A 20917-nucleotide genomic window follows, 5' to 3' on the forward strand; every position below is an offset into this window, starting at 1 on the left:
AGACGAAGTACTGACATGAAGCCAAATGCTTTAATGATACTTATCACACAATCCGTGCCACTCAGGCAAATTACAGCCTTCTAATAATTATATCCCTTACCATGTCACATCCTAAATATTTTTTTTCCAGCACAGTGCCCTCCAGTTTGTCCAAAAGCGCTTCTCCATTTTAAACGATATCTCATTATAGGCCGATAATTGACGTGATTCAGTTAATTGCGACAAGCTCAAGGTGTGAAGCAATTATACGGATTCCCACAGGCGTATAAAGGTGCCTGCTTCCCTCTGTGGAGCAGCACCACCGAGGGCTGCCTCCAATTATAGAAACTAGACACCCACCAAGGGGAGCGAGCTCTGTTGTCCCCTGACTCCCGCTGATGGGTCCGGTCCTTTGTTGGTTCACAGGGACATGTTTTTTCGGTGTCAACTTTGTAGCCCACCCACTTCTTCATTTCTGAAACGCTTTAGCTGGCAGAGTTCACCGCTACTGATAGAAGCTGCCAGGGTTTTTTATTTTTTTTATGGGTATTGGGAACTCTAGTTACAGTACAACCAACAAATAGCTGGTTGGACAACAATGTCACCCTCAGTGAAGTTTGTCTTTTCTCTTGTGCAAGTCTTTTCCATCACAGTCGCAGTGTCAAGCTGGTTCATTTGCATATCAATATTCACAACAAGGGTTTCATTAACCGTTATTCATTTCAGGCTGCTAACATTTTCAGAATTGTTGTTTTTCTTATGAAGATTATTACATTGAGAAAATATCTATGCACTTAAGGGCTATTGAGTACATCTTCATAAATTAGTAAATGATGCTGGTTTCTTTTCTGTCTAAAGGTAAAAACTGGGTATTAGTCAGATCTGTTTCATATACGTGGCTCAACCAAGACTTTTGTTTTTGGTTAGATTCAAGCCAGGACTACACAGATTCAACTGGTATAGATCTCCACGAGTTCCTGGTGAACACACTGAAGGGCAACCCCAGGTAACTTCAGCAAACAGTTCACCCCTCAATAAAATGACTCCAGCAAAACATTGGTCTCCTAAAGGCCCACCATCATTTAAATAAAATTGTTTTGTTTGTGATGCCAAAGGAACAGCTTGAATGTGTGGATTCACTTGTGCTGCTGTTGGAGGGAAAAAAATGTCTGATAAAGCAGAGAGCCAAGATGTTTATTGAACAAAGAATGTGCTTGGTTTACTGCTATATATTACTTTTCATTTAATTTACATTTTATTAATATATGAAACGACAAGTGTTCCATGATAATGGGCCTCTGTACACCTACAGTAGGTATGTCCTTCAACAGCAGTGTAATACCTAAAGTTAGCTTCTCCTGAAAACCATGAAATCCTTTGCAGTCTAGTCTACGGCTTATGAATCACTGATTGTTCAGCTAGCAAACCAGCTAAAAGCTTTCATAACATGAAAGCTGATGATTCAGGGTTTAAAAACCTAAAGCCAGTATTTCTTTTTTCAGGGATCGGATCATGCTATTGAAGTTGGAGCAGGACATCTTGGACTTCATCAGCAATAACGAGTAAGAAACACTGACTGACTTTTCATCTGGCAGGTCTTCTTTCACATTTCCGTCCTGACTAAAGACCCCCGCTGATTTCATTCAGTCAGAATTCAGCAAACTCTTACTATACTGTACAGCTAAAAAATTGCATGCAATAAGTTGCTTTTGAGGTAATGAAGCAACCTAAATGTTAACCTATAAAAAAAAAAACACAAATATGGTGGCTCAGTGGTAGAATCTTGACTTGGGGAGCAGAAGCCCACCAGAGCACCAAGTGCTCCCCTGAGGGGATGGGTTAAAATACAGAGAATAATTTCCCCAATGTGGGATCAATAAAGTTCAATTATTATTATTATTATTATTATTATTATTATTATTATTATTATTATTATTATTATTATTATTAAGGTTGTTATACTTTAGCTGGGCTGTGATTGATGTCACATAAATAACATGAGCATCTGTGTATGGTCCCAGTTCTTACCAGTGTCTTGTCTTTGTCTAGTTGTGGTCATCTAATTCTCCATTTTGCATCTTTATGAGTACTGAATATTCAGAATGAATTGCTACCATTAATAGCCATGTTTGTCTTGAATTATTGAGAATTTTAAGCTCAGACATCTCTTAAAAAAATAAACCAGAGACCAGTTTATTCCTTAAAAGGTTTAAAAAATACTCAGCAAATAAGTAGGTACTGTATCTCGTTCAGTAACTCTGTTTCAATCTGACACGAAATATGACAGTTTGTTCGTTAAGCATATTTCTGTTTCTCTAGAAGCCAAAAGAGAAAGTTCCCACCCATGACGTCCTACCATCGGATGCTGCTACACCGAGTGGCAGCCTACTTTGGCATGGACCACAATGTGGACCCTAGTGGAAAGTCAGTGGTGATCAACAAAACCACCAACACTCGAATGTGAGCCTCTGACTTTAGTCAACCTCTCATAGTCTGCCACTGTTTCTTCCTGTGTTAATTGGTGGTAAATATTTTGTAGCCACAACTTTTCTAATCAATAGACAACTTGATTTTCTGCCCTGCTTATTAGTGAACATATGTTACTGTCAGCATGTGGCTGAAATTAAGCTGCCAGTAAAACTCTTGTGAATTCTCCTGCCGACAGACCCGATCAGAAATTCTCAGAGCACATCAAGGATGACAGGGCGGATGATTTTCAGAAACGCTACATTCTCAAACGAGACAACTCTAGCTTTGATCGCGAAGACAGCTCGGTAGGTTTTTTTTTTTTTTTTTTTTTTTTTTTTTTTTTTTTTTTTTTGTTCACCAAGCTGTCACTTTAATTTCTGACATGTTGCTAAGAGTGGGACAATCTGGCATCCCTGACATAGCAGCTAAAGAATTGTGTGTCTGTGTGTGTGTGTGTGTCTGTGTGTGCGTGCGTGCACGTGGTGTCCTTGCCAGATTCGTATGCGTTTGAAAGCTGACAAGAGGAGCAAATCGATGGAGGAGAGGGAGGAGGAGTACCAGCGAGCCAGAGAAAGGATATTTGCACACGATGTGAGAGCTGTTTGTGTAGGCGGGGTGGGGGTGTGGGGAGCCATGTTGCACAAATCTTTGTGTCGTTTCTATTCATGTGCAAATTTTGTAGATTTCTTGCCACCACTTACTATTGGATTTATGAATTTGGGTGGGGGGGGGTGGAGCTCCTATTTAGAGCTACATCTTTATGGAGAAGTCAAATTTATAATTAGGCCTGCAAGTACTTATAATCACGCTCAAACCCATGTCAGTGCAACGTCAAATGCATTATGTTTGCTGACAGTGGCCAGTGAAAATAAAAAGCAGGACGATTTTTGTTTCTTGTTACTGATTATAATTTTTATTTTCTCCCAAAGGAAGATCACTTCATACTAGATAGAAGGTGAGCAGTTTGCATTTTTACCAATACCACTGACTTTGAGTAATAATATTGTATAATTAAAAAAAAGCCGTGCGATGATGAATCGACACCTAATTGGCAAAGGTAGAGCCGATATAATCCTTTTAAAGCGTAGCTCACACTCTTCTCGTCAAATGATTTTCAATCACCTTTATAGTTTTCCTGTCAGGGCAGCAATTAGAGTCATCTTTTCAAAATGGTGGATATCTCATTCTGCCAGTGTCTGTGCTGTAATGCCTCTCTCCTCCCTTCAGTGCTCAGGATGAAGACGCATGCATGAGCACCCAACAGAGGCGGCAAATGTTCAGGTAGGACCACCCCCGTCACACATCACTCGGCTCCTTTCACAGTGTGAACGGCGAGCGGGAAAAAACTTTGAATCGCCGTCTGTCTTAATCGGCTCGCTCAGGAGCAGAAGCGCTGATCAGAGGATTTGTTTTTGCTGCACAAGAAAGCTTCTCTTAAATAGGATTTTCTGCCCAGGCGGCGTCATGTGAGACTGGCTATTTGGAGCAAAGCTTGCCAATTAAACCACGAAGCCGTTTCTTCCCCCGATGTCATGTTTTATCGATTATGCATTGATCAAACTAAGCATCATATTTAGAGATCAGGGGCTGTTCAACACAGCTACAGGCCATATTCTCAAATTATTACATGTAAGTGCAATTTGTTAATAGCCAATAATAACTCTCTTCTTGTTTAGGTTACGGGCCGGTCGGTCAGGTGCCAGCCGGCAGAGCAGCTCAGAGACGGAGACGCTGCCGCGGCACGGGGAGCCTCGGCCGTGGAGCAGCACTGACAGCTCGGACAGCTCCAACCGGCTCGCCCCGCGGCCCGCCATCACCAAGGCGAGCAGCTTCAGCGGGATTTCCCCCGGCCTCATCCGAGGGGACAGCACGGCCAGCAGCAAGAGCACCGGGAGGCTCTCCAAAACAGGCAAGACGGACAGCTGGGAGGCTGCTGATTTATGCCTCTAGTCCTACCTCGTGCAGGAAAATTCTGAACATAGATGGAAGGGTTTCTTCTTCATTAATTCAGTCACACAGAGAGAGAGGGAGTGAGAGAGAGAAACTGTCACGGTATGAAAAGGAACAACTTCGCTCCTTAGTTTGTACAAAAATACACTTTTTATAACGTTCGGTTTATTATCCAGTGACATTCAGGCTACTGGAGGTCTGATCAGAACAAATGTTTGTTGTCATGCTGTAGTCGATAAAGTCTTTGGGGCGTCCTGTAGCTGGACAGTTGTCAGAACTAATTACTGTACAGCGACACAGTGATGGAGGAGCCTCTTAAAATGTGCTATCAGTGAAGCGATACTGCATAATGTATAAGGCCAAGTACTAGGAAGTGCCAAGCACATCAACAGGGATGACAGCGGGGCTGCTCTAATATGAAATGATTGCAATGTAGCGTTTTTCAATGTAACAACTCGACTCTTCCTTCTAAAAATTCCTTCTATGTCGTTTAATACGAAAAACAAGGTCTGCTGTGTTATTTCCCCTTTTCCCCATAAAGAGGCTTCTTGCGTCAGCCATTAAGTTGCTTTCATAGGGGCTGGCTGGCTTAACTCTGTGTTTGGGGGAGTATAAGTCAAGGAGACATCAGCCTGTGCTGCCCTGTTGTCGTGCAGTTTTACTTCTACTTAGCCCTCAAGTAACCTTTGCCTGCAACAAGCTTTCTGCTCGAAAATAGGAGCTTATGTTTTATACATGACGAATTCAACATTGCATAAAGTGGAAATTTTTATTTTTATAAACATTTTCTGAATTATCATTATTATATTTTGAGTGTTTGAGAGTTCTACTTCCATCATGGTCTGAAACACACGTATACACACAAATGCACACACACAAAGAAATGTGCGAGAAGATACCAATGACTCCATTAACAGTGCGGCCACAGGAGATGTTGTGTTATTAACACAACATCTCACACAGCTGTGATTTCCTTTTTTTTCGCAGCCTTATTCTCGTCGGCTTTTTCCTCTAATGTTAAAAACTGGAAAGCATTAACTCAGTTTGTTTCCTCCCACAGAGGCTGGTGTAAGGTCATTCATTCAGCAGTGTACTAAGATGGTTATAATTTTGTTGTGCCTCTCCTCAGGTTCAGAATCGTGTAGTAGCGTCGGTTCTTCATCCAGCTCGCTCTCCCGTCCCCAGCTGCCTCTCCCAGTCTCCGCCTCGTCTCGGTCCAGCATCCCCAGCGCGCCCCTAATCCACGCGGCTGACACCAGAATCGCTGGACACCCCGAGATGATCAAGAGCATCCTTCCACAGCCGCCGCCCGCTGCGGATGCGACAAACTATTATGTGGTGCCACTGGAAGCCTCAGGGATCCCACCTGGCAGTGTTCTGGTCAACCCACACACAGGTAAACGCCAGAGGCTGCTTTGTATTTAAAAACCCGATTCCGCTGAATTCTAAGTCGCCACAAAGCGAGATTAAATAATTTCTTTTCTCATGGTCTGTGACCCAATCTAAGTGTGCTGCATTAAATCAAAGCACATATACCCAAAACAAATTTTCCCATCCTGCAATTTTCTGGTCTCCTAATACATATTTATGACTCTGGGACAGAATTACAGGTCGGCATGGGGCTATGCTCAGTTTGTCAGACCAAGCCATGCTGATCAAAATGCATCAAACAGATGGGAGAAATCAGTAAATATTCATCATGGGCCTAACACACAGTTGTGCACTTTTGGGCTGCAAATTACAAAATGCTGCCAAGGTTGTTAATTCCTGTTGACTCTCCTGGACCATGTTTGGGTTTGTCCTTTCCTGTCATAAGGAGCCTAATTCGAGTGTTTCCTCTTGTATAATACTGAATTATCCGCGTGCGCGTGCATAGTTCACATCACTGCGGTTTTTGGTCTCTTCTGGATTTAATACGACAGGCAAGCCTTTCATCCATCCTGATGGCAGCGCTGTAGTTTATAACCCAGCCAGCATCGTCCCGTCTGCTGGCAGGAACCCACAGCAGGGGAAAGCCCCACAGCAGCCAGTCTCTGGCACAAGCCAGCAGCTAACAACCAATCATCTCCACTCCCAGGTCAGTTTGTTTTCATCTTTATTTCTCATTCATGTTTAATTGAAAGAAAGATGACTAACATTTTCTTAACCTCATTACATGTAGTGTTGAAATTAGTGATGGTGAAAGAAGAGTTGTAGGAGGTTCTGTCATTGTACCTAATGCTAAAACCACAGCACTCATACCCAGCCTGCATGGGGCCACAGTAACAGGGAGGAAGTGGAAAGAATGAGATAAACAGCATTAATCATGGCATGTCCAGATACCAGCTTATGACCTACATTAGTGAATTATTTATGAATAAGCATGTCGCACTGCATTATTTAATAGGTTTACATTTATGAATATCCTGTCAAATGGTTCCATTATTAGAGAGACTGGTTATTGCTGGCAGGAAAAAAATGCTCCAGCTGTTTTCTCAATCTTTTACTTCCTACTACACCTGGTTTATGGTGTAGCCATTAATAAAATATATTAGCGTCAGACTACTGTTTTTGTTCTACACAAGTACAGTATCCACCTCAAATATCCTTTTACAGTTTGCTAGGGGTTTTCATCCAACACATGGAACTAATTATTGAACTTACTTTGGGTGACTAATCATGATAAAATATGCTTGTATCAGTCATTACTTTAGCCAATGTGATCAACGGATGCTCGCTAAAAAACGTCTGAAATCAGAGGTTCATTGTTTCAGGAACGATGACAAATGACAGCCATTAAATGGGGCTTAGCAAATGGTCAGTCAAGGCTCTCGCCATTATACTAGCAACCTTTTCAAGCCTCATCTCCTGTCCTTCTGTCAATCCTGTCTTCCCTTCCCTCCTCAGCCGATCTGTCCTCCTCTCCAGCCGTCATCTGAGCCTGTCCACAACCCGACGGTCTCCTATCCTCTTCCTCCTCCTCTTCCTCCTTCTCAGTTCCTGCCCGTCTGTCCTAACCAACAGTACACTGTGGTACAGAGAACATCTTTCTTCCATTTTATTATTCTCCCCCTGCTCCCATCTCCTGTCAGACCTGGCTCATGAAGAGTTTTCCTTAGACTGATATAAATTGATCATTGGATTTTGACACTGGGTGTCTAGAAAGTCTTGGTGTCTAACTAGGAAAATGCTCTGAGCTCTGTTTTGACCCAGGTCTTCATACTTCGTCTATATACCTGTGATAAATTATATCTCTTCCCACCAGAAGACATTGAATTGATAACTACATCTAGTGTAGTTACTTTTTCTTCTCCATTGTTGATCTGACTTCCTTCAAATTTTCCCATCAACTTTTCTGTGGTGAAAGGTGAATCTAAATCCAGCTGGAGCCCTTTACTCACATATATAGATCATGCATTCACTTAACCTGATTTTTGACCTGGTTTTAGTGAACGACATGCCTCTGCGTCTAATTATGCCTGTGGAAAGTTCCATTAATATTTAATTCATCACCAGATGTTAGTGCTGAATAAACCATGACTAAAAACACTAATTTTCCAACAACATGTCAAAAATGCCCTGGACTGGTGTGTCTTGGCGATGCCGATAAATAGCCCTCCTCCAAGTGAGACAGTCTCTGAAGACCTGGGTCAGATTTAAGCCCCATTTGTCTAAACCGTCAGTCAAACTCTCCTGGTCCTTATTTTCTGAATAGGATTGGAGCATAGATATTACTGTAAAACAAGTTCTGGTTGTAATTTACATTTGGTGGGGTTAACACTGTCCATCTGAACATCTGTCTAGCCTGACGCCCTCAATGCCCAGTTTAGCCACATGACCCTGACGCAGCAGCCTCCCAGTGAGAGCGGAGCTTCAGCTTCAGATGCCCGCCACTATCCAGCGGTATACCACCACCACCACCACCCTTCGCCTGTGATGCTGCAGGGAGCTCCTCCGCAGCAGCTGGCTGGCTATGTAATGGCAGGCCCATCAGGAGGGCACCCTGGGGTTCTGCAGGGCCAAACCGTCTCTCTCCCCACCCCTGGCCAAAACACTGCGTATCCCAGCTCCACCCCAGGCCCTGCTGCTTTTCCTGGCTCCGCGCTGAACCAGCCACTGCTCCAGCAGCACACGTACATCCAGCAGCCGGTCCAGCAGGTAAAACAACAACTGTTCCTATAATTCCCATTCGAGCTGGAAATACTGTAATTTCTGTTTGCCATGTATGACTCCTGCAGTTGCTTCATTGTCCCTACATTTGTGTTGTGCATCTCCCACAGATGTCCACGTGTTACTGCTCTTCAGGCCACCACCCACACTGCTCGAGCCAGCAGCAGCAATACCGGGCTCCAGTCAGTGCGCTGCCCTACAACTGCCCTCCGAACCAAAACCTGCCCCAGCAACAAGGTACATACAGTGTCTTTATGGTAACTGTTTTAAAACAAACTACTGTAAATCCTATTTAGTTAATGTTTAATGATTTGTGTTGCAGCTAAAATGTTTTTCTAATCTCCTTAAATGTTGAGCTGATTAGTTGAGGTTGCATATAAAAGGTTCCTCTATAAACCTGAATCTGAAAGACCCCAGTTTTCTGTGATTGGAACAAAGCTGAGGATCTAAACACAGATCAAACGATGAGGTCTCTGATGAGAAACAGCAGAGTGTTCCTGTTGTCAAGAGCAAAGCTCAGCCTTGCTTCTGTACCAGTGGACTTTGTGAACTTCCACTTAACAGCTCTGAGATAGTGTTTTGTTGTTGTTCTTGTTTATTTCTTCACCAGGGAGTTGTGCCAGCCACAGTCCGACAACTCCGGTGAAGGACACATATTTTTCCCTTCCTTTCTGTTTGTTTTCGCGAGTTCAGATGTCTCCATGGGAGTCATCCACTTGATTATTCTTCTTTTTTTTTCTTTTTCCTTTCACCACAGGAGTTTAGATTGTTAGCTCCTGTTCAGTCTTTCTTGCACACACATACACACACAGCTTTAACTGGATGTAATCTTGGTACAGCTGTAACTTTTACACTTGCAGAAACACACACACACACACACACACACACACACAGACACGGCACTGTAAGTGGCTGCGGCACTATTCTGTCATCTGTAGGCTGAAATGCAGCTTCCCTGCTGGGGACCCAGAGAATAGACAGCGGACAAATGAAACTGACCTACAAAGGCAAAGGACAGCAATTATTTTTCAGGAAAGTGGGGGAAAAATGACTTCAGCTCCTTGTTCTCCTTCTGTTTTCGGATTAAAAACTTATATAAGCCCATTCAAAGGTGAATATGTGTTGCGGCACGGGCTGCACACATAATAAATAAAATATCAGTGGAAATTCTCAGATGGCTCAATCGGTGTGTCCACAGAGAAACCTGTGGATGTTTCCACTGTGTTGCATCAGACAGCCACCACTATCAGCCCAGAGCTGCCGTGTCAGTCATGGCCATACTGAACCCTTTTACATTTAAAGGGACTCAAGGCTTTGTCTCTTTCTTCACCCAGTTACTCGAAGGTCCTAGAGGTTATGAAAATGACTCTGTTCAAATAAGATTTATTAGAAACCTTGCTAGAAAGAAAGTCCATACTGGGGAAATAAAAGCATGTTTTCATTTGAGGTATGATGAAAACCTCAACAGCAATTTAAATAATTCATACATAAGTAAATTATTATTATTAATAAAGTGTAATTATTTTGTAAAGCATATCAGGTTTATAGCAACGATGACCAGATTTCATAGTTGGCTTACAGAGAAATTAATATTTATCTTTTAATAAACATGATATTTAATTTGAACCACTGAACCACTATTAAAACATCAATTAAACTGAAAACTTGATGATGGTAAACTAAAAATCCCTGTCGAAGTACTTCTGGAACAATGTCACTTTTTTTTTTATTTTTTTTTTTTAAGACTAAAACATCTTTTGTTTTCTGTTTGTCGAAACCACCAGTTTGTGTAAAAGAGTCTTTTGTTAGGAGTAATGACCTACAATGTTTTGACCCTGCAACAATATAAAACCTGGTCTTTGATCAATCAGTGTGACTGAGCCTGACCCACTGATTTTTCTCCTGAGAAAGATCTGAGCCTGAGAGGCGGGATGCGGGGCCGGGACGCTGTCTGAGAGGCCTCTATGAATCTCACAGTGAACCGGTCTCTTTTTCAGCCCCTCACTTCTCCCTTCAGGTGGAGCATCTGTAGAAATGAGCGCGTGTGTACATCAAAAGCTGCAAATGTTGTCTTTTACCTCATGCCGATGATGTCATCGTGAATCTCTGGAGGAATTTTCTAAGTAAAGAAGTCACTGCAGTCTCTTGTCTGCTGCTGCTCAAATGGCATAAAATCATGTGCATTTGATAATATGGTCATTTCATGGTTGGTTTGCATGTGAAGGTGGGAGGCGAGGTTGGATAAAAATAGTCCTCGCCCCTCTGTTCCTGGTGGAGCACTTTCATTGTCTAGTTACTTTTCTCCCAGGGCGGCGGACTGTAAAGACACCTTCACAAAAGGACGTCCTCTCCTTTGTCACTTGGATTACCACATGTGTGTGTCACGGGGGACACTGTTTTCAAATGTCTTTTTTTGGTCACCTTGACATTTAAGTGTGCGGTACCGCTCCCCTCCACCTCCAGCGAGGAACAAGTGGCGCCATTTTAGCGCCTTTGGAAAGTGGCCTGCTCTGTGTGACTTTGTATCGTCTTTTGTGTCTCATTTTCTTTGGACTCTAAATGGGTTTTTAACAAGTATTGTAGAAATGTGATCCCATTTTCCGTTTACCCCCCTGAACCTAATCAGTCATTGAAGGGGAAGTGTTATTTTTTTTCCTCCAGCTCAGAAGTGGCTCTTAGACTCAGGTTTTAGGTTGATGCCACCACAGGCCAAATCAAATATATTGACTTTCCCGTTTATTACAAGTGCCTCAAACCTGCATAAGTGCAGCAGCTCAACTCCCTGTTGAGTCCTTTTAATCTGCTGCTTGTTGTCCTGATGCTGCTTCAGTTTTCCTCGACTGATTTGTTTGGAAAAGTAATTTGACGATAAAATCCTGATAATTAAACTCTTCTATCAATGCTCGTAGTAGATTCTTCCCCTGCTCTCTGGCTTATGAATCGTGAATAATAATCATTGTTTCTTGCCTCTGTTTATTATTACCGCGTTCCTATCTGGAGTTGCTTTTCAGCCGGTCACAGTTTTGTGCTTTTCTCATTTTGCCCCAGTGCACCAAGCCGTGATGCCAAACCCAGCGTCCAGCTACCAGACCGTAGTGGGCGTGCAGCCAACACCCAACCTCACTCTCCCTGGCAACCAGCAAAGCAATATGGGCAACCAGATGCAAGGCATGATGGTCCAGTACCCTCCAATGCAGTCTTATCAGGTATTTTGATAATGAGAAGACGCTTGTGTGAGCTTTACTTGCGAGTGTTGGTTAGATTAATAATATAAGGCTAAAAATAGTAAAAATATATTTTGTTCTGAATTAAATATTCTCTTCTTTAGATCAACATTGTTCCCAAAGTACAGAAATGGACAAATACGATCCTGATGTTTCACATTAAAATGTCTGGTTAATGAAGACCGCTTTCTATAACTTTCCTCCCCTTCCCGTGTTTTTTTTTTTCCTCGCTAGCAGGTTTCTGTGCCACAGCAGACATACCAGCAGCCTGTGTTTGTGTCCTGCCAGCCAGGACAGGGGGCAGTGGCTGTCGCTGGCATGCAGCCCTGCTACAGCCTGCTCCCCCCTAACCAGCACACAACCATGAGGTACAGTACGAGCTCAGTTTTAACATAGACAGTCTTCACTTCTCGTTGTGTTACAAAAATAATTAATTTGTTATCAGGGAAAAAAAATGAGAGCAGCTGAGCTTCTTCACAGAGAACAAAACAATGAACGTGTTATAATATTAATCATTGTAAATCTTTGTAGTCACCTTAATTTGTTTTGTTGCTTGGGTAAGGTTTAATGTGGTATCTCATTATCTCACCTCCTACCCAGTTTGTTCAATAATAATAACTTAAACCTTAATTATGTATTTTTATTTTCCAAAATTAGCTCGTTATGTTTACACTAATAATAAACCTGCTCTGATTTATACTCATTCTGTTATAATGCCGAGTCCTAATAGCTGAAGTGTCCTGAATCAGATTTAGATTGAATTATAAGCTATGTCAGAAAAACTGACACTTGGTGCTGAAGATCCTCATATTTATAGACTGAACATGACTGATGAGTGAATCCCTGAAGCAGGCCAGCGCGAAGGCCATCTGTGTTCACTGTTGGGGGGAAAAATGACGTTATTACTACAATGCTTTTGGTGCATCCAGCTGATGAATGTCTCCTCTGACATTCTCACAAAAGCCGTAGTCATTTCCCTTCGATACTCTGCTGATGTGGACTAGTGTGGCGAGCGCCACCACTCATTATAACTGATTGATAGAACTGGTTCACAGAAACCAAAACATGTAATTAGTTTCTACCTCCATGGACCAAATCAATCTGGATGCCGGTGAGCGGCTCCCTGCTGGGACCGGTGCGCACGTACAGATAACAAACGGCAGACACGGGCGCAGGCATGTACGCCGTCATCACCTGCAGAAGAGTAATGCAAAGATGCGTGCACACGCGAGGAGAGGTCACTTTCTCATTGTCCCAGCTGTAAAATGAGGCTGCCTTAGTAGGGCAGTCAGCGTGGAAATGATTTATGCGGCAGGGTACACGCGGCTCATTCTTTTCCCACGAGGGCCCACTGTCCACCTGCAGCCTGCCTTTTTTTCCCCACCAGCTGCACATAATTTCCCGCAGGCGTGTTCCTCGCACAGCGCAGCACCTACTTTGCAGATGGACAAATTTAACACCTCAGCTGCAATGTTAGGATCTCAGAACTCCGAGATTTCCATCTGTGCAGATTTAGAAGTGATTTTTCACTTTACCCTCTAAAGGCCCGCCGAGGTGTGAGCGTCCTCGCGTACTTATTTTCAGGTGTTCGGGCTCTGGAGTACCAGTACCAGAAGCGCGTGAGCTGGCAGATTTAGCAACACTGATTTTAAACCCTGTGAAACCCTGTGTTTGTGTTGATTAATCATTTTTTTAGCTAATTTATCTTTAAGTTATGATTAGAAAAATATTTGGCGTGAAAGCTGCAGAAACGCTCATAAAGGACCGCGTGTGTGTGTGTGTGTGTGTGTGTGTGTGTGTGTGTGTGTGTGTGTGTGTCTGGGTGTGTGTGTGTGTGTGTGTGTGTGTGTACAGTTCGACAGTGAGTTTTCTGCCCACCCCCATGATGGAGCAGCTCCAGTTTCCTCAGACTCCGTCCCCCTGTGTCTCCCAGCAGCACCCAGGCCAGCAGTTTGCAGGTACGGAAGTCCGTCTGCATTCAGACACACACTCATCTACAACAGGTTCACACAATAAAGGGAGAATATTCCCTATTGTCCTTGACGCTTGCTGTCGTGAAGGTTTTCCTCTGGCGTTTTTTATTTTCCCCTCATCCCTTAATGTCAATAACCGCAGAGTGTGTTCCTTCGGAGCTACAGCTCACCCTTCATAATGAGATAATCTTTTCTGGGTTTACTTTGCCTTTGTGTTGCGCCAGAATCCTGATTAGATTTACACTCCAGCTTTTCAAAATGAGAGTGTGAGGCGTGGCGATGACGGCTCCCTGGGGTTTTGGATAAGTGAAAATGATTTGCACATTGTCGTCCTCCTCCAGAGGTGGATAGAGATTGTACAGGCAGCCGGGCGACCGTTACAGATCTTACATTCAGCACTAGGTCTAATACAGGAAAGCTAAAACATTAGGCTGAATACACCATGAAATGTACTAGTATCAGCACTAGGACCCTTCTTCCCGTGCGTTGGCTGCTTGGTACGTGCCGTTCAGGCCCCAGGTGGGGCAGACTCCTCACTAACGACCTTTATTATTCATGTCTGATGATTATGGGAGAGCAGTGGACAGAGTCGTCATTTCCAGGCCGTCAGTAATGAGGTCAGATGAAGGTCTCGCGGCGGCCCTACCTACAGCGTCACCAGTAAACATTGTTAATTGGCTACGCTGAGGCCAGAATTAATCTGCAGATTAAGTCCCAATATCCCCTGTCCTTGCTCCTCTTACTGGCATCTACCACTACGGTTCTACTACCAACAGCAGCGTCGGCTGAGCGAGGCCAGCACTGTGGTCCCCGGCTAATGCAAGCTTTATGTCAACAGAATTTAATTGGATATATATTGTGTTCTTTCGAGTTCACGAGATGGATCAGTCACATTCCCATACATCTCTGTCACCAACTAATTAGATTATTGGATCTCCCGTATCGTCACAGAGGATTTAGAAGGAATATGGAATCAAGTCTGTTATTGTAACTGAATATGTGCCCTTTATAATAAAAGCATTTAAACCCCAATTGCTAAATATAGATTGTGACAAAAGTCATTTAAACTGTCAGTTTACTTAAATGGCGTGTTTATGCCATGAATGAAACAGAAATAATTGTTTTAAAATGTTTGCCTGAAGTGATTTGCCTCTCATCAGGCGTCGCTCTACACCAACAAACCTCATGTTTGTGTCTCTTCGTGTGTGTGTGCAGGGCTGTTGCCACCGGCCCCTGGCAGTGGCATGGTGATGCTGCAAATGGCGGCTCCCCCCTGCCAGCAGCCCCGGGCCCCCTCCCCGTGCCAGCGAAAGCAGCCCAGCCACAAACACCCGGGCCCCGAACACCAGCGTAGCCACAGGCCCGCGGAGCTCACTGTGCCTGTAGACAGCATCCAGGTAAAGGCACTAAAGTGTACGAGTCGTCTCGGGACCGTCTGGGTGTTATAAATGTAACCTTTTAAAAACCCTACTGCGGCTGGAAATATGTAATTAGCTCAGTGGCCACACCAGCAATTTCCAAATAAATCCAAATTAAATTGTGAATGTGGTGTTTGCCACGTACCAAAATACAGGATATGTCTGAAAGTTAGCACAGTCACAAGCATACTGTACAGTAACAATTGGAAAGCCAATTTAGTCTGGTTGTCTCAGTTTGACAGTGACTTCAAAATTGTCCCCTTTAGCCAAAAGCAGCCTCCCTGCAGCTCCAGGCAGGTTAAATGTTGTAGTAAATAGGCTCTGCAAATTAAGTCGATGCTGCTCTAACCTGAAAATGAGGAGAAAATAGTCCCCCGCATTAGGGTGTAATGGTACATTAGGGGCACTAATGTGCTAAGAATGGTACATTAAGGCAGCAACTTGAACGGCGAAATGACTTTGTGGAGGGAAGATAAAGCCAGGGCTGCTGGTTTTTTTCCCTTTGGACTGAATGTGTTTGTGTGTTTCCCCGTTTCCCCTCTCGCTGCGCCGCCGGTGTGTTGCGTGTAGAGCAGCCTGCCCTCGTCCCCGGCCCTCACTCCCTCTCCAGGACAGCCGCCCACCGTCAAGGGCCTTCCATCAGGCATCCCACCCATCCCTGTCATGGCCCACCACCACCACCACCACCACCACCACCCGCAGGTCCCTGCATCCTTCTGCCACAATGGACAAGGTCAGACAGGAGAACCCATTTACTGCATGTGCTCCCAAATCTTTTGACTGCAACACATTTGCTTCTATCAATATTAGTCATTTAGAATAAAAGTGCTACAGTCATACATTTGAGTTTGTGGTTTTGATGTGTAAGCAGCTTTTGATGACTGTGCTTTGGTTGTGGTGTCCAGGTGAAGCACACTACTCTCTCCTGGGCCAACCTCTGCAGTACAAACCCTCAATCAGACCTCCGCTGATCCACACTGCCCACATGGTGGCTAAACACCAGGTTAGTAAACAGTGTTTTACAGGCCTAAAGATGTCATTTTTGCTACTGCAGACCGGGAACCGCCCCGACAAAAATCCATCGATTGCACCCTTTCGCAAATAATCTCCTTTTCCTCAGGGTCCACTGGGGGTTTGGCGAGGCGGTCATGGGAGGAAGGCCACCAGAAAATCTCTGTCTTCAGATCTCAGTGTAGGTGAAGCAGGTAATAGGAAGTCCAGAGGGAGGCTTGAGCTTAGTGAACCTCGAATTAACAGCCATCGTTCTTGCTTTTATCAGACACGCCGGCTGATTTGACCTCGTCTCCGCAAAAAAAGAGGCGCCGAGCGGCGCTTGTAGTGTGTAAAAGTTAAGGCAAGCACTTTGTGAGAGCGTGCGAGTCGGTAGCCGTGGAAGGCGTGTGTTCGGGAATGTAAGCAGAATAAATTACAGACGGGGCAGAATTCACACCTGCCAGTGTTACCTACAGCCCCGGCAGAGCGCGCGCTGTAAGAAATGTGCTGATTATTTCAGCGATCACGTCAAATTTTTGCACTCGCTGAGTTTTTTGCTTTTTTTCCCCTCTCCTGTATTAAGGTGCTCCTGTCAACAGTCCTACTAGTACAATCAAGGTGCAGCCTTATGTGTCAGTGAAGGCTCCACATCACCCTGGTGCCTCTTTTCAGAGAAATTAAAAACTTGTTGAAATAAAGAGAATTCTGGTGAGGTCTTGCTTTATACTTGCCCGTCTTCCACCTTTAAAGCCTTAAAGCTGACAGCAGCAGTTTATTGAAGCCTCCCGATGGAGCAGGTCTGATTTTTCTCTCCACCCCATGACAGTTGTTTTATTTACTGGCTCTGCTGCTCACAGCGCTGTCTGTGTGTCCGCAGTGAGCAATCAGGCCCGGGAAGTGACAGATCCTCCGGAGGGGATCAGCTGTACAGACTCCCACCACCTCCTGGCAGAGCTCCGCAAAGGGGGCCAATTGATCCGGCGGCTGTCCGACAGCCGGCCCCGGCTGCGCAGCGCGACCAGCGGCGCCCCCGGCGGAGCCCGGGCCTCATCCTACTCCATCTTCGCCATGCTCCCCTCCAGATTCGCCGCCCCGAGCGCCGTGCTCTACCACAGTAGCCCCCAGGCCACATTTAAACTCCGAACCAGTACCAGACACAAAGGGGAGCTGTGCGGCTCGGACAGGGTCGGCTCATAGCTGCTCAGAGCCCGGCGCGTCCGAGGAGGGCCACGTGAACACACACCCAACCACCTGCCTCTGCTGCCTCCGTCTGGACCGTCTCCCAGACTCTGTCCAAATCAAATACAACATTGCGTTTTGGAGGAGTGAATGTTCACCTCTGTTTGTTTTAGTTTGATACTCCCTTTATTATTTTGCCAACGGGTCCGAGCACCACCTACCAGTTTGGTTTGGTTTGGTTTTGTTTGAAATGCGTTTGTGGCTGCTGAGTTCAAATCAACCCCCCTCCCTAAAGAAACCTAGCTTGCTGTTCAAAAGCGGTGTTCAGAGAGTTTGGGGATTTTCTGCAAAGATAAGACTCTAGTGTCTCCACTGTGGTTATTTTAATAGCAGGTGTATGAGTGCGAGCGCCACAACAAAAACACACATAATCTACTCGTTTCTAGTTCAAGAATGTTTTCGTGCCTACTGTTGAACAATTTGACAATATCATAGCATTTAAATTCATATCCGAGTAAGTGTTTTATTGAACTGTGATCAATAACTCTGTCAAGTTGACTCATGAGTCCGAGCGACGTTCGTGTCACCTTAGGAACACGCACCCACACATGACGAACACTGAATAGTCGATATACTACCTGAATTATTTAAAGTCACTTTTATACACCGTGAATGTTGCATTTGCACTGAAGTGATGAACATGATGGGGATGTGAGTGGTATTGGACAGGGCCTGGATTTTTCTTTTAACCCTTCATACCTGATTGTTGCACTCAGCCAGGCCACTTTCTTTTATATTTAATTAAAATGTTTATATGCACAAGAATAATGCAATCTGGTTTGTCACTCTGTCTGGCTCCCTTCGTTCGTTTGCGTGTGCGTCACGAGGTGTCTGGTGGGGTACTTTCTTTTTTTTATCATTTGTTTTGTTTGACTTTAATAAATGTTTGCACCACCTGTGTTAAAACTTCTTCAGCAGCAGCCACTCGAATTGACTGTGCATTGAAAGTGAGGTTTCTGTGTGTGTGTGTGTGTGTGTGTGTGTGTGTGTGTGTGTGTGTGTGTGTGTGTGTGAGGGGGGGCAACAAATGAGGCAACTCTTCAGAAAGCGTTGCCCTGTACTTTGTAGCTGTGCCTTCGGGGCATTGCAGGGATATTTGCTCTGCTCACTAGCCTCATTTCCAGTTGCATAAATTTGCCATTTTGCGCAAAAAACCTCATTAGTTCGTCAGCGTCGTGAAGGGACACAGCGACACACAGCGGCCGAAGTCGTCACTGCAACGTGGCCCACACGACGCGGCGCAGAGTGAAAGCGAAACCAGCGCCGGATAACTGTTCGCGTGGCAACGAGCGCGTTCGCTTTGGAAAACGCGCGTGCAATGGACGCGCGCAGGACCGTGGTGGTGTCCGGCGTCCCCGACCTGCTGCCCGGCCACAGGATGCGGGACAAGCTGACGGTCCACTTCCAGAGCCGCCGGCGCAGCCGCGGGGGCGACGTCGACGCGGTGGAGTTTCCCACGGACGTGCGTGGGCTCGCGTTCGTCACCTTCGACCGCGCTGCAGGTAAATGGAGCCGCTCCTCGTGGCGGGAACGCGGTGCCGGCTTCAGTTTAGGCCCAAAAACGCTCCGCCATAAAAAAAACAGGCAGCGATGAGCCTGTTTTGGGAAACGCGTCCGTCTAAACATCTGTCTCAGAGGGTCGTATCGTCGTACGTGGTTTTTACGTAGTCCGAACAGGAAATGACATTTTAACATTTAGTACAACGTAAATCCCACATTTGAGACATAACATCTGTTCATGAGTCAGTGCTTTGCGTCTGGTACTGAATGCGTCCGCTGAAGTTACGCCACGTGAATCTTCCTCCTCCAGACTCGAAATATGCAAAAGTGCTGATTTCAACAGTGAAACTGCATTAGGTTCATTCCCACTCTCTGCTCTGGTGGTTTCATGTTTCTCTGCATAAACTGAGGTTCACAGTGAAGCTCAAAGAGAAGTTCCCTCCTTCATGGAATGAGGAAACTCGCTTCTGCTCATTAACACGCAACAAACTGGCAGAAATGAGGCATTAACCAAATCTAACCTAGTGTTTTCATTCCAGTGCTTTGTGCCTTCTGTTAAAACGTCCCGGTGTCGTACAGAACCAGGAAGTGCGTAATTTGCAGGTACTTGCATTAGGAAACTAAACGCTGCTTTGGTGCTGATTCCAGGAGATTGGACGCTACTTAGATCTGTGGAACCAACAAATAACGAGCCACGCAATCAGGGACCACGCGTTCAATTCAGACGTCCCGCATTTGTTTGGATTAAACAAACATTGTAGAAACAAATTTTGGACTTATGGGTTGGATTTGCTCTAATTTTAGCTGCAATGTTCTAAAGTCCTTGAACACCACACAGAGCTGTGGGCCCCTGAATGCACCACGGGCCCGCAGTCTTGTCTGTTAAACACAGCTCCTGTTCCCATGGGAACAAATTGTGGTTCCTGTGGCAACCGCTTCCGTTATGCAGCGCGATGCACGTGACGGTAAATGCGAGGGTTCACGAAGGCTGATGGTTCCTGACACGCAGACGCGGAGGCGGTGGCGCTGAAGGAGCAGCAGATCCTGACGGACGCCGCGTTTCCTGAGGAACACGCCCTCACCGTGTTCCCCTTCACCACGGATGTGAGTCCAGCTGCCGTTAGAGCCCCCTCCTCTCCACATCGAACCACGCACGGCGCTGATTCGGGCCTTTTTCTTGTGCTGCAGGTGTTCTTCTACGTCTCCGGCGCCACCGTGGATCTCTCCATGTTCGACGGGGACCAGGCGTCGCTGATTCAGAGTCTGCGGTCCGCTCACAGGTCGCTGCGGTTCCAGGTTCTGCCCCGTGAGAGGAAAGCCCTCGTTGAGGGGCCTTTCTCTGCCATCAGGGCCCTGAGAGCGGACCTCGTGAGCAGAACCGGCCGGCTTAAACCCAGTGTCAAACCTGGAGCGTTGCCTCCTAATCCCAGGGTAATATCTCATCACCAGTCCGTCGGGCCCGTGAGCCGCAGCGATTCTGGCGCTAGGCGGGAACCGGGGGGCTCAAACGGCTTATCGGCGCCGCTGCAGAGCGCAGGTGAGCGGAGCGAAGTCCAAAGCCGGCGCTCACAGGCAAAAAGTCCAACCTCTGCCAGACAGAGCGCGCACAGCTTCTATGACACAGGCTCTGAGGCAGAGGAGGCGCCGAAGGCTGGGTCCCGGCCCAGACTGACCTCGGGACGCGGCGCCGGGCCAGCACAGGCCGCAGCCACGCGGCGGTACCGAGAGGCGGAGGACGGGCCAAAGCGGCCACCGGTGGACGGCGCCGTTCAGAAACACACCCCAGCAGACTGGGCTCCAGCCACTAAGACCAGAACCCGCCTGGACTGGCCTGGACCCGAGAGCCCACTGAAAGAGGTGTCATCGTCCTACGCGTATGAGGACCATCCACAGGATACTTGCATCTGGGTTGACTCATATATTTTCAGGTATATAGAAAAATTTGATAAACAATACAAAAAATACCTAAGAGGTCTAAGTGCATCAGTCGAGGAAGCTGAAGGGTCCGATCTGGTTCAAATAC

General features: G+C 45.6%; 2 protein-coding genes across 11 annotated transcripts in view; both read left to right on the forward strand.

The window, feature by feature from the left end:
• LOC114850886 (R3H domain-containing protein 1) overlaps positions 1 to 18290 on the forward strand; it is a 37608-nt gene extending 19318 nt beyond the window's left edge. For 4 of the 10 annotated variants that reach the window (XM_029142471.3, XM_029142463.3, XM_029142482.3 and 1 more), the window contains 21 exons: positions 907 to 985; positions 1482 to 1541; positions 2299 to 2439; positions 2645 to 2753; positions 2944 to 3039; positions 3378 to 3403; positions 3676 to 3729; positions 4125 to 4357; positions 5528 to 5794; positions 6321 to 6475; positions 7285 to 7410; positions 8182 to 8535; positions 8658 to 8784; positions 11596 to 11753; positions 12006 to 12139; positions 13626 to 13729; positions 14960 to 15141; positions 15733 to 15895; positions 16068 to 16165; positions 16283 to 16367; positions 17033 to 18290. In XM_029142471.3, coding sequence (XP_028998304.1) covers positions 907 to 985; positions 1482 to 1541; positions 2299 to 2439; positions 2645 to 2753; positions 2944 to 3039; positions 3378 to 3403; positions 3676 to 3729; positions 4125 to 4357; positions 5528 to 5794; positions 6321 to 6475; positions 7285 to 7410; positions 8182 to 8535; positions 8658 to 8784; positions 11596 to 11753; positions 12006 to 12139; positions 13626 to 13729; positions 14960 to 15141; positions 15733 to 15895; positions 16068 to 16165; positions 16283 to 16367; positions 17033 to 17352 — 3071 coding nt within the window. In that variant the 3' untranslated portion in view covers positions 17353 to 18290. Of the gene's footprint in view, positions 1 to 906; positions 986 to 1481; positions 1542 to 2298; positions 2440 to 2644; positions 2754 to 2943; positions 3040 to 3377; positions 3404 to 3675; positions 3730 to 4124; positions 4358 to 5527; positions 5795 to 6320; positions 6476 to 7284; positions 7411 to 8181; positions 8536 to 8657; positions 8785 to 11595; positions 11754 to 12005; positions 12140 to 13625; positions 13730 to 14959; positions 15142 to 15732; positions 15896 to 16067; positions 16166 to 16282; positions 16368 to 16441 lie in introns of those variants that run through there. The other 6 variants (XM_055513160.1, XM_041069766.2, XM_029142481.3 and 3 more) reach the window with 6 other exon arrangements.
• A 131-nt stretch (positions 18291 to 18421) lies between these two features.
• LOC114850981 (uncharacterized) overlaps positions 18422 to 20917 on the forward strand; it is a 3054-nt gene continuing 558 nt past the window's right edge. Inside the window, exons 1-3 of the mRNA XM_029142493.3 lie at positions 18422 to 18896; positions 19904 to 19998; positions 20083 to 20917. The exon at positions 20083 to 20917 is cut by the window's right edge and continues 558 nt beyond it. Coding sequence (XP_028998326.1) covers positions 18713 to 18896; positions 19904 to 19998; positions 20083 to 20917 — 1114 coding nt within the window. The 5' untranslated portion in view covers positions 18422 to 18712. The remainder of the gene's footprint in view (positions 18897 to 19903; positions 19999 to 20082) is intronic.

This window comes from Betta splendens, chromosome 2 (assembly GCF_900634795.4).
Source record: "Betta splendens chromosome 2, fBetSpl5.4, whole genome shotgun sequence".
Classification (NCBI taxonomy): Eukaryota; Metazoa; Chordata; class Actinopteri; order Anabantiformes; family Osphronemidae; genus Betta; species Betta splendens.